This window comes from Lissotriton vulgaris, chromosome 4_1 (assembly GCF_964263255.1).
Source record: "Lissotriton vulgaris chromosome 4_1, aLisVul1.2, whole genome shotgun sequence".
In the NCBI taxonomy this organism is placed as follows: Eukaryota; Metazoa; Chordata; class Amphibia; order Caudata; family Salamandridae; genus Lissotriton; species Lissotriton vulgaris.
The window spans coordinates 697,852,624-697,865,929 of record NC_141691.1 but is presented as its reverse complement, the minus strand read 5'-3'; the positions used below and the strand labels follow the sequence as shown (position 1 = coordinate 697,865,929).

General features: G+C 42.4%; 1 protein-coding gene across 1 annotated transcript in view; it reads left to right on the top strand.

Moving 5' to 3' along the window:
* The window catches only part of TMEM14C (transmembrane protein 14C), a 58,352-nt gene extending 49,997 nt beyond the window's left edge, over positions 1–8,355 (top strand). The window contains exons 4-5 of the mRNA XM_086966846.1: positions 122–209; positions 8,153–8,355. Coding sequence (XP_086822972.1) covers positions 122–209; positions 8,153–8,210 — 146 coding nt within the window. The 3' untranslated portion in view covers positions 8,211–8,355. The remainder of the gene's footprint in view (positions 1–121; positions 210–8,152) is intronic.
* The last annotated feature ends 4,951 nt before the right edge of the window (positions 8,356–13,306 follow it).

Here is a 13,306-nt window from a genome sequence, read left to right as displayed (position 1 = left end):
AAAAAAGCATTGCAATGCAAAATATATATTTTCTAATTTTATGCATTCAGACCGACCATTGCACCTGGTGCACGACTATGTACCTCATGCATTTTTTTACTTTGTACTTCTCTTATTGTAGTTGCTTCTGGGACCTTATCTGGCGTTATGGGATTCCGGTTCTACAACTCTGGAAAATTCATGCCTGCAGGATTAATTGCTGGTGCAAGGTATTTAATTTTTTACAGTGGATAAAATCGTGAAATTGTGACAGTTCGAAGACAATGCTGTTTGCAGTTATTAACTAACTTTTATATATATCTTTTTGATTCTCACTGAAGTCTTTAGGGATACTTGTAAAATGCATTTTTAGAGGTGGTTCATCATAGTGGCCTGGCACAGAGCTTGTTCTCAGAAAACTCATATTGCAGTGATTGCCAGGTAATGTTTGGTTATAGACCTTTTTACCTAATTATGTGTGTGCTAATAGCAGCATAGAAGCCTCCAGTCTTCAAACAACCCATATTTCAAGGAGGAATGGATTCTGAGGCTTCTGTTATATAGCCTTCTATAAAAGACTCTGAGTTTACATTGTGCCCTCACATAGATGATATTGGGACAGTCACTACTTGGATTTTTTTTTTTTTTTACAGAAAGGTTTGGTATTTTCACATCAGTAATTACTTTGAAACGTTGTGGGTTGAATGTTTGCATTTGACTTTCCTACCAGTAATTGGGTGCACAAACGTTCTTGGGTGTGATCTCTTGAGGATATTAAGTTCCTCCCTGTGCCGCCCTTGTCCTGATTTCCTAACTTGCAGAAGACTCTGTAGTTTTCCTGCAACCCTTTCAACTATTTCTTACTGGCTGACACTGACCCTTTCAATTATTTCTTACTGGCTGACACTGGTCAACTGTGAATTGACTCTCCCAGTAATTATTATAGATATTTGCCCTCATTGTTGAAGTTTTGGCGGCATTACCTCCACAAATGATAGATGTAATTTGATTGACCTAATATTTCCCCTGAATGATATAATAAAGGTTAGTGAACCGAAAAAGATGCTGTGGTGAGATCACTGCGGTATTCCATTCAGACTGCAAATCCATAATTTGTGCACATTAAGCACAAATGTCACACAAAATATGGGTGCTCCTGATCAAAGTTATGTCGACCTTCTTAAAGTGTCCTTTTGGAACTACCACATGAGACCAACAGTAGAAATGACTTGATACTGGATGCCTTAGAGTTTAACACATGGGTCAGTAAAGAGCTGAACTCCATAGTACCTCTTAGAATAAAGAGCTACAAAATACGGGCTGTATTTTATGGTATACATGGTATACCATCTAAACTGTGGCAAAATAAGTGCTGGAACATAAATGGACAGAGGCTTATCTGGAGGAAGACCAGAAGATAACATCATGTTTGACCTTGGGAAGACTCAGCATACAGATTAGTTGGTGTCTTTCTGCTACAAAGCTCATCACATAGCTACTGGATATATTGCTGACATTCCTGATATACCCATCTACTCTACTTTTCTTTTGAATGTGGACCCTATCATAGAAATGGCTATGATGTTGCATGGTGCATGGCTTTGTTGAGGATTTCTTATGGTTATTAACAAATCTGTAAATGACAGATCAGAGAACCTAAACAAAGGGAAGGGCTTCTGCTAAATGTGCGAAACAACGCCCCAAAACTAAGAAGAGAAAATTATCTTCTTGAGTCCCCTCACTCACCAAGGGTTGCCCCTAGGTGACCTGCTTAATCATTGCGGCCATCCCAGACAGCTACTGTCTGGGGCATGCTGCAACTTGCGGACTACGTATGAGCAATTTTTGTGAAAAAATGTGTAGTGTAGTGTTTGGGGGGAGTGTTGATGGGGATGCTAAAAATACCTAGCTAGTGAGCGATTAATTTATTCCTGCTCCTAGTTGGTATGGATAAAAAGGGGTTGATAGTAGGGAGGAAGTGTAACTGAGTATAATTTCCCTAGTATTTGGTCGACATTTTCCGAGGTGTCCCCTTAACCTCTTCTTCAGGACCACATGGGGACCAGCCACATGTGTACCACTCCATAAGAAAAACTATCCTATACTAAAGAAATAATCTAATGTGTGAGCACCAAATGTAATACATACGGTTGAAATCAGACGACGACGACGACAGTGTAATTATGTAGGATCCCCTAATGGCGACGTATCACGCTCCGGTACTTAAGATTCTGGTGAAAGAAGCCGTATCAAAGTAACGGCATGGATGGTCCCAAGGCCTTGGAACCATCCATGCCGTTACTTTGATGCGGACGAGGAAACTTTTTTAGGTTCACTACTATTTTTGAACCAACACTTGACTATAGGAGAAGGAATTGATACGGCTTCTTTCACCAGAATCTTAAGTACCGGAGCGTGATACGTCTCCATTAGGGGATCCTACATAAAAAAACTGTGAGGTTCTGCTGAGGTCCATAAACAGTTTAAGGTGGAAATAAAGTACTTGTACACAACACTACCGAACCAACAGGATAACTAGGAATTCAAGCTTTTGAGACAAAAAACAATTTTTACGACTCTGGAGGATCTGGGAACGCGCCACCGGTTTAAATATTACTCGCCCTGAAGAAACTCCTTGGTAGAGAGTGAAACGCGTTGGCTGATTTGGTTGCAAATTGCACTGTGACTCCTTTTAAAAGAATGAATAATACCAAATAAAGAAACTTTTTCATATACTCAAAATTGACAGTTTTTTTCTTGGACTCCTTTCCTGTGCGCCCCCATACAAGCCAAACAAAATCTAGCATTTATGGATCTCACCTCGGCCTTTGACTTTAATAGGTCACAACTTTGGACTAATCTTCTAAATTATGGACTGGACGAGTCCTTCGTACATCTTTTAGCTCATTTGCACAAAGACCTACACGCCCAGGTGCGTATTAGCATGGATGGTGAGGTATCCAAAGTTATTAAAGTTGGTAGAGGGGTCAGGCAGGGCTGTGTCCTGGCCCCGCTCTTATTTATCCTGTATATCAATGATTTGAATAAGTCTTTGGTAACCCTTACCCATGATGTTCCCTGCATCAATGGTAACATACTTGCCCTGTTTATATGCCGACAATCCAGTGGGGATGGGCCGCACCCCAAAAGCTCTTCGCATTTTGGTGTGGGGCTTTGTAGATTTTATGGCTGCCCTGGATTTATGTACTAATTTAAAAAAATCTTTTTTAAGGGCATGTGGGTCGAAGAAGTATTTTAACACATCAATTGTTTTAGATACAAATAGTTTACAAATCCCTCACACTTTCCCATATCTTGGGCTGGTATTTGCTTCAAATGGATTTTGGGCTGACCATGTGGCTTGTTGTAGGAGAAAGTTTACAAACTCTACTAACACAAAACTCGGTTTGCCAAAGCTGAGGAACACAGAGGTTGTGTCTGCCACTGTTAAAAAGTTTAAACTCCAATGTATACCAATTGCCACAGACGGTGCAGAAGTTTGGGGCCATACTAATTGCGGCAGCATCCAGGATGAAGAGAACAGATTTTCCCGTAAAATTCTGGGCGCACCCATTTCTTCTAAATATGCCAGCCACTGTGAACTTTACTTGCCATATATTGAAGATGATATCAAGGCTCGCACAGCATTATTTTGGCCGAGAGTTTGGAGAAACCCAGCGGCCCAACTTACTGGTGAGATAATATCAGATTGTTTAAAATGTGATAAGGGGATGGAAATACCTTGGCTGGCTGCTGTACATAATAGTCTAATTAGTGTGAATCATGTAGATTTATTTTCAAACCCTGCAGACCTTGGCACCATTAGTAAGAAACCCCTTCAGATGGCTCTTTACGCATCCTATAGGAACGCTAGATTTGACATGGAGAGTAAGAAAACGTCTGTTGCTTGATACATGCGTATTGAGAATATCTCATGCGCACCTTCTAGCAACCTATTGGTCGTTAGGAAAGGGGTCTACTTTTCCGGCTGAGGACTGACACTATGAAATTCATGCTTTAATTCCATGCGAGGTAGATTTCCAACCTCTATCATTTGCCATGTCCATGCAATAGCCTACACAAACAATCTATGCTGCCCTTTTTATTTTTCTGCAGTTACTATTCAATACTTACCAGAAGGTTTTTGATTCCATATTTTAAGGCTTTACCAGAGAGTGACTACAAGTCAGCAAATGGGACGGTTATTGCTTTGAAAGATGATGAGCTAACCTTTCGGGTTGGTTCTTTTTTGAAAGCGGCGGTGCGCACTCGTTACTCTATGTGCCCCTGCTAAACCACATTATTTTATCCTGTTATTTTTAACTTTAAGCTATATGTAATTTTTGGTACATACATATTCCAATGAATATCGCTTTCTTTTAATTCTCTTGTGCATTGTATTACTGGAGGACCAGTTTTAATTGGATATTTTAATTGCTCCTTTATTGCTGGGATTTTTATTGCATATGTTGCTGTCTGTCTGTACTTTTATGGATATGGAAATGTATCTGTATCCGAATAAAGATGATATTGACTGATTGATGGGTAATAACTGTAGGCAGTCCGCCAATCGCTGCATTTCTCTTGCGTTGCCTAAGAATTCACAGCTTAGTGAATGACTTCTCATTCATTGAAGACTATTTGTAAACTTGAAAATGTTCACCTTTATTGTCTGCAAGGAACTTTGCAGATGATGTCACCCAGTAAATCCAATAAAAAAAGATAAGTTTGCAAAACTAATTCTTGAATGAGTGGTAAATCTGTTAGTCACTAAGGCCAGTTGAAGCCAAATTACAGATGGGGTAAATAGGAACCATCTTTAAAATGTGACTCCATACTATTTTTGTTTTTTGGACTCTTTTAAAGATCCTGACATCTGCAATTAATTTTCCTTCTGTATTTCCTCTGCTCATTTATGGTACCGAACTAGCTGTCATCGACGTTCCTCTCAACTAGCATTAAACTCCAGGGACAGTACTGGTGTCTCAAAAGACAGAACAAAAAGTTCTGTCAGCAGAGTATATGTCCCATTCATTGTGTCACGCAGGCCCTTGTGCTGACGTTCAGAGTAAAATTCTATAAAAACAGTTAAGCAAGGGATTGTTTAATTTTCCTGAGGACTGCCATTTTGTGGATGGTAGGGCAGAGGAGGATAAGTCAGCAGATTAGGTTGAGGAGGGGAATGTTCTAGGCAGGGCCTGCCCTTTTGTCTGTTTCCAATTTCTATTTCAGGAAAACTGATTAGAGCCACATGGAAATTCTTCACACTTTATTGTACCAAATGTTGGATACTCCTATTTGGAGCCAGCATTATCAGTACATCCTGTTAGAGCCGTCAGTCACCTTTATACAAAGGCTGCATCTGCATAGTAGCTAGAAAATGAAATTTGAAAGGGAACCACATCAAACCAACCTGAAACGGTGGATCGACATTACCAGCATGGATGAGGAGTATAAAAATGGGACCCAGACACTCCACTTTGTTCCAGTTACAAGTTTTTCTTGACCAAGAAATGGAGTTCTCCAAATGCTGGCATGAAACCTGGGCTTGTGGCTACATGACCGACCGTGTCCCAGAGGAGAGGCAACATCACCTGAAGCCAGTGTAAGGCTCTTGGAAAGCTGTGAGCCTGCCTAGTGCCCAGAATCCTGTCTGCCTCCTAAGAGTGTCTGCCCTACTGTGTGGCGGAACTGTCCAAGAGAAGCCCAGCCATGTTTAGGGTGTGCGCCTATCGAGCCACATCTCCTCTGATTGTTAGAAGTGACCCACAAGTTGCTGGTGTGGAGACTGCTTAGTGAACTTGCATCTTGCATAGAATCGAATTGTGGACCACAGACATTGAATGACACTGTAGTCTGAGGTGGAGCGTACCGTAGAGGGTGTATTGCTTAGTTAAATGCTCTTGGGTGAGAACATGTAACCTTGTAGTCATACCCGACATTTAATTGAGTAGTTTTCCGATCGGCTGTGATATTAATATACTTTCTTTTTACTAAGACTCGCACTGGGCTGGACAGTGATTGGGTCTGCTTATTGAGTTTTGAGTCTTCGCAATACACAGTACCTCCCCTATGAAGCTTGTGACTGCTAGTCCTCTACTAAAGTTATGGAAAGGGTTTACTTAGTCGATCTAGCTGAGCTAAAGTAGGTCAAGCTCCAGGACACCAGTGGTAAACAACCCCCATCTACCACAGTAGTGGCCAGAAGCCGCTGTCTGGTCTATTGCCACCTGAAAGCACTGGTGTCTGACAGCCACATTAATGTTGAAAGCTTTCTGTAATCTCTAACCACTCGAGTATTATTTTACTTGTAGCCTTCTATTGAGCCCTTGAAGCCAAAGCAGTTGTAGTCGGCCTTTTGAGAACACAAAGGAAACCACCTTGATAAGGGTGCTTGGTTGCTCAGATGTAGGAATCCGTGTCCCCTTTAAGTTACTTAGAGTTTGGGGTATAACTGATGCACATGTATTCATTCTGTACTCCAAATATCACACCGGGATTGACTGAAAAATCGAGACACATAGGGGCTTGTTTAAGACCCCCTTGCGTGGCAGGAGCATCACTTTTTGTGCCACTCTGGCAGCGCAGATTACAAAATCGTGTCTAGGCTATGCTTTGGGTTGCCACATAGATGTGGAGTAAGGCAAGGCAGCCCAAATTGCTGCATTGTCTTACTCTATGCTCGTGAGGCGTTCCACGGCCATTGCTGTGGGTTTTCCCCATGCAAAACCCATGAATTTAGATGTTGCCTCAGATTTACAAGATCATGTAAACCAGGAGAAGCGCCAAATCAGTTCAATTCAATTAATTACTTTATTTCGGTTATTAAAAAAAACATAAAAGTTCACAACAAATACAGTGGATGAAAGCACCAACAGCCAGACTTTCAATTACAAGAACAAAACCTACATACTTTGGACACCTGGAAATGACAATATAAATATATTGATAAAACCTTTTAAAAAAAAATGGAAAAAAGGAAACAGTCCATGGAAGATTTCATTACAAATAAATAGAAACATCTACCTGTTTTATATACATACTTAAAATTTAAATCTCATTTTAAAACCAATTAAGAATTTTATTACAAAAAAGTAAATTCCGTTATTACGTACGTACTGGAGATTTAAATCACTTTTTATAACCCATTTTACCTAGCAGCATAAACCTTTCGATTATATATTTGGAATCCGATTTAGGGATAATTACATTATTTTCCCACGTTTGCGCCTGAGCATCCACATACATCCTAGGAATTTGGCCATTCCAATCACTAGTGGCCCATCAACAGAAGATTTTAAGATTCTAAAGGCCTCATGGCTAGATCTTGTACCCATGTTAACACAAATAGGTTCTAACCATTTCTTTCTGGGTGCAGTGTAAGCTTGACAAAGAGGGCATGGGTCATTGTTTAATTTACATCAGGACAAATCTTTACGCTTCCTGATGTGAGGTGTAACAAGAAATTTCTTTATCTCTCATTGTTATTTTCTCTTTCTATATGTGCTGCATTCTGCAACACTCGTAGAAAGAAGAGAACTCCTCTTAAGATTTGTTTCTATGCAGGAAGGTGCCCCTTTCTGCACAAACAATCCTGCAGACAACACAGGAAGCCTTGCTCCATCGGGCAAGGGTGCCTGTTGGAGCTAGGGAGCCGAAACCGCCAGCGCAGGGATAAAACCCCATGAATGCACCCTATTGCATAAATATGGTGCGCTCCTCCCTTTCACTTTGGCGTAGGGCAGTGCAGCAAGATGACTTGCTGCGCTGCCCTGTGTCCCTATGCAAAATCCCTGTAAATAAGGGTCCCAGTTCTAGGTAATTTGTACGTCAGAGTAAACCACGGAGCCGCTCTAAGCTTTCAACCCTCAACATATCAAAACATCAAAATTAACAAAAGGAAAACACATCTGCCACAATAATCCTGCTGTAGGTCCACATATTCCTTTTGAAAGACTCTGGAAAGTCATGTCATTGGTTTGCCTCTTTTCATACCTAGAACATAATTTGTTTATGTTGTACTTGATTTCAGAGGCTCATGCTTCTAGAATTGGCTGTTTGGAAATGAATGTGAGCACTTATGACTCTCAATAAACAATTTATATAGCCACCCATTTAAAAAGTTGTTTAAGTGCAGTGGTTCAATAAAGACTTGTTTTTATGTTTTTGACAGTTTATTCATGGTTGGAAGACTGGCGCTGAAGATGATGGAAAAGCCGCACAATCCATAATATATCTTTAATTTGTGTTTTCTGCCTGACCGTTACACGTTTAAACATACCGGGGAGAACTTCATGCACCCATCCAGATGCTACAGAAACCGACATGTGTTTATATATTAAATGTACATTTATATTAAAAATTAAAGAAAACGTACCTTTTTCAAAAAAGGTGTACTACTGACTACATTTGTGTGAGGATTTACCAGGATGCTCCAAGAGGTCCTACATGTGAAACTCAGTCAAATCCCTTTTGCTTTTTTGGGTACTCTGATGAAAAAAAATCTACTTCTTTGGGTAATGAAACGGTATGTGTTAAAAGATAGTGGAGAGATGATGAAAATAGTGTTTACAAGTCAATTTCTCAAACTACAAAAGTCCTCAAATCTCTTACAAAGGATCAACAGAGTATGACGTTACCTGTCCTGATTGCATTCTATAACATTTTTAAGAAAGGTGTTTTTTCATTAATGCCCACAACTAATCAGAATCCCACAAAAGCACCCTAAACTTGTCTACCCTAAATAGTTTCTAAATTCCATTGCTTTGTCCAGTTGCTTGTGCCTTTTGAAAATTCCAGTGGCTGATTCCTAACTTCGTTTTTGCAGTGACATTGGCACAGTAGTATTGGTTATTGTGTTTAATTTTATTAATTTTCGTCTCATAAAACATGGGAAGTTGCTTTAAAAAGTGCTTGTGTACATAAGGCTTGAGTACTCTCTGTACCAACGTATTTATATGAATGGCATGTATGGTCAGTACGTTATCCTTGTGTTAGTCCCTACAAGTAGTACATTACATCAGCAGTCCTCTGATCCAGCTGCATCTTCTCTGTTTCAAAGTGGAAAGTGTCATTCTATCAGCCAGGCCTCCCTCAACTAAAACAATCTATTGGGGATTCTGGGAGAGGTTTGTTGTCCGTTGTTTTTCCCAAAATATCCAATGGTAGGAGGCTGGCTTAGTATAGGCTGCACACTTATTTAAGTAAAGCACCCTGCACTAATCCAGACAACCCGTATAATGATTTTACTGTCCTTGGACAACCTTGGAAAGCTCTCTATGTGGTAGCCCTGGAGAGCAGCCTTCAGGCTTCGTCCAGAACGACTGTTGAGAGCTTGTTTTACCAGTACTAATCATATAGTGTAGGTTAAATGAAACAGAACCACACTGTGTAGTTATAAAAATAGTGGTATATATTGTACACACTCACTAACACATTGGTATATTTCATACCTGCAGATATGAACACAATATTTCAAAAGTAGAACAGAAAAGTAGCACAAATACACAGTGGTCTCCAGGGGGAGACCAAACCATATACTAATAAAGTGGAATGCAAACCACAACCAAAGTCGAGACTTGACTCTGAAGCGTTGGATGAGCTGATGACCCAAGGAACCACCCAATTTAAGTACCCAGGAACCCCACGGAGGCCTTGTGCAGAGAGGAAACGCAGCAGCATACTCAATTTAAGTCAATGGTGAAGTTGCGGTTTTGAAGTAGGACCCTGAAGAAACATAGTGGATACCCCATGAACTGGATACCTACAACAGGGAAGCCCGGTGCATAGGTGTGAAGTAACATCGCAAACCACTGAAAACCACAATGGAGGACTTCAGTGACCATGCCGCTGGTGAAAAAGGTGAAAGAGTTTGTGGAATCCAAGGGTGGATTATTGAAGGGTAGTACCTGCAAGCAGAGGGGACAGACAGAATCTGTGCCACTCTGGAGTGACCAGGTGGAAACGGAATACCAAGGGCTACCAATGATGGAAGATGCAGTAGGGTTGACGGTGACCTTGTTGCCGCAGCTGTGAGGATCAGGTGAAGCTGTTCAAGAGCTGTCCCACGTCGAAAGTCCAGAACCATGGGGTCGTCGACCAACAGGATAACCAACAACCTTGGCTGCAGCAACAGATGTGGAAAACAAATAAGGTGCAGTGTCTGGACCAGCAAGGTCCAAGGGACTCACCAAGTGCAGGAGAGTCGGAACCAGCCCGAGCAAGCAGGGGAGCCCACTGGAGCCAAAGAAGACCCGGAGGCACAGGAGTCACGAGAGGACCTCTAACTGCTCACCAATGATGCAGGCCCACAGTGCAGAGGATGTGGTAAGGACGAAGATCTTGGTAGTAAGAGATGCTGATGGCTGGAGATTCTTGGATTCTGAAGATCTCCGGAGAAGAGAGCGAACAAGCCATGGCAATGGCAAGTCGACACAGTGGACAGGGGTGCTGTTCCAGCGGTTCCGACCAGGGATACTGGCCTCAAACTTAGTGAGAAGACCGTGCAGACCAAGAGGGAGTTGCAGAACTACCACCTGTGTTGCTGGGCCTTTCGAAGTCCGGAGGTTGTCAGGAGCAGCAGGCTGGTCAGCATAGTTGCAGTGCCTGCAGATGCAGGGGAGTGGTTCCTTCATTCCAAGGGAGATTCCTTCAGTGTCTTTGATACCCCCAACGCCTGAAGGAGAACCTGGATGAAGCACAGGCACAGAGGACACAGAAGACTGGCAGGATGACAAGACCAGGAGCAGCAGGAGTCTTCCCAGATGCAGTCTTGGTTCCCAAAGCAAAGTCCAATGAGGTTCAGAGTGTCCAGACATTAGAAGTAGAAGTGATTTCGGTTCTGAATCTTGTCCCTCAATGAATCCGAAGAGCGACTCACAGGTAAGCCCTTAAATACCCAAAGGAAAGGGTTCAGGGGTCCTTCAGAGGAAGGACTCGACAGAGGGGAGGATACTCCCATGTCCTTTGTCCAGTTTCGTGCCACAGTGGGAGCAAACGGCTCTGAACTGGTTTCAACTGGAGTATGCAAGGAGGGCACCAAATGTGCCCTTCAAAGCAGTCTGGTGGTGCCAGCAAGCAACCACACACCCAGCCCCATGCACGAAGTCCTGTCTGGGCGTAGTCGCACCTCCCTGTGACAAGAAACCTATTCTACCTTCCCCCTTCTTGAGCAGCTGGAGGGCAGAATCGGGTCTGTGGTCGGCAGCCCAGTACATGGGTCCTACATTTGACACTGGAGTCGGGGTTGGGGTAGGATACCAATATGTTTGATACCAAATATGACCGGTTTCGGTGCAGCCAGTGTATAGTTAGACATCTCGTAATTAAATTGATGTCCACTATATGTATAAAATGGCTGACTGCACTTACAAAGCCTGGAGAGTCGTCTGCTGGGTCTGTAGGGGGTGTCCTGCTCAGGCAGGGCACCCTCACACTTGAAACTAAGGACCCTGCCTTCAGGCTTGAAAGGCCTACCTTAGGGGTGACTAATAGGTTTTAAGTGTAGTGACCTCAGATCTAAGGAAACCTAGGAGTGGTGCTCACATAGGCTGCAATGGCAGGCCAGTAGTCACAGTTTGAGTGGTCTCCATGGGAGACCCCTGGTGTACCTATTCCCTGGGTACCTTAGTACCTTATACTAGGGACTTAGAAGGGTACACCAGTAGCCATTTAGGTAGGTACCAAGGTACTTACTATAGTCCAATTTAGGGAGAGACACAGTGACAGGAGTCCTGATTAGCAGGATCCCAGTGAGGCTAGTCAGAAAACAGTGACAACAGCAAACAGTGGGGGTAACAATAAAATCAGACCCTACTTCCTGCATTTAACAACACAGCTTACTGATATTTTGCAGGTGCCCTTCTCTTTAGCCCAGCAAAGCTTTGACATGGCAACAGTTAAAGGTTATTTGTCGGCTCGGTCTGCTTTCTTACTTTTACCTGATCAACCATGATTGTTTAAGTCTCCTGTTGTGATGTGTTTTCTCAAAGGGATGACCCCTATGTACCACCAATAACAAAAGAATGTACAAAGTTCCCCAAAGGAATAAGGATTAACAGAGTGTCTCTCTCACTGAAGGATGTGTATAGGTGTACCGGGGAATACAAGGAATTCCTTATCGGAACTTAGGATGCCTCACACAACTAAAAAGCTGGACGACTGTTGTCATCCTACCTGATGGTTGTTTCGTCTCATCATTGGCCTCCTGCTCCAACGTCCGGCTGGCGGTGCAATGCCTGACGGGTAGCACAGAGTGCTACACTTTGGTGGAGTTCTTTTGTTCCTGGCCAGTGGATGACTGCGTGTGAGGGGCCTGGGGGGTGAAGTAGTGAGCGTGAAGGAGTGATTTAAATTTGTCCCTCCTTGTTGTTAAATCCCTATGTACCACCAACAAGATTTGTGGTTCCCCGGTAGGTCTTCAATCTGGTGCTCCCTTTACTCCTGTGCACACCATTTGAGCTCATGCACAACATCTTGAAGATGGCATTCCTCATAGTGGTAATGTTGGCTTGTCGCGTGAGTGAATTGTAAGCTCAATTTGCCCAGTAGCCATATATTAACATCTTTCCAGACAAACTAGTAAATGTAATAAAGCTGCTTTCCACCCCAAAGAGGTAACGTCTACTGCCATTTGTTTTCGTCATGCTCATCTATTTAAGGAGGAATAATGGCTACATTGCTTAGAACCAAAAACAGCTCTCAGTTTTTACATTGATTAAGCAAGGAACAACTGGTGGACAATGAGCTCTTTGCAGGCTCATCTGTGACAAAGAAGGGAAAAGCTGTACAGAAAAACAATTTCCAGGTAGATTGACCTGTTTAAAAACCTGCCACGGATTGGCCAAGTAACAGCATCCAGAAGGCCTGCATGCTCATACTTTTGGAGCAGTGGTTCTTAACCTTTGGTCCGAGGACCCCAGGGTGTCCGCGAGGCCTACTTAGAGGGTCTGCTAATGTGTTGCAAAATTAAATCATATTAAAATGAATACTTTAAATTAATAAAGTGTTATACTTGGCCATTGTGCAGAGCCACTCCCACACATTTTGTCTTTAGCCTCCTAGGTTTGCTGAAATTCGTTCTTGTTGGTTCTAGTCTCTGCACTTTACCACTGCTAACCAGTGTTAAAGTGCTTGTGCTTTCTCCTTTAAACATGCTAAAATTGACTTACACCTGTTTGGAGCCAGGCCAGGTGGAGGCAGGAAATTCCAAGAACTTCAAAGGGAATCTGTAGAAACTTCTCCTATTCCAAAGAAAGCACCGGTTATAAAAAATAGAACCCTTACACCCACTCTTCAGTTCACTTTCAGGACCTGTGGAAGGACTCTG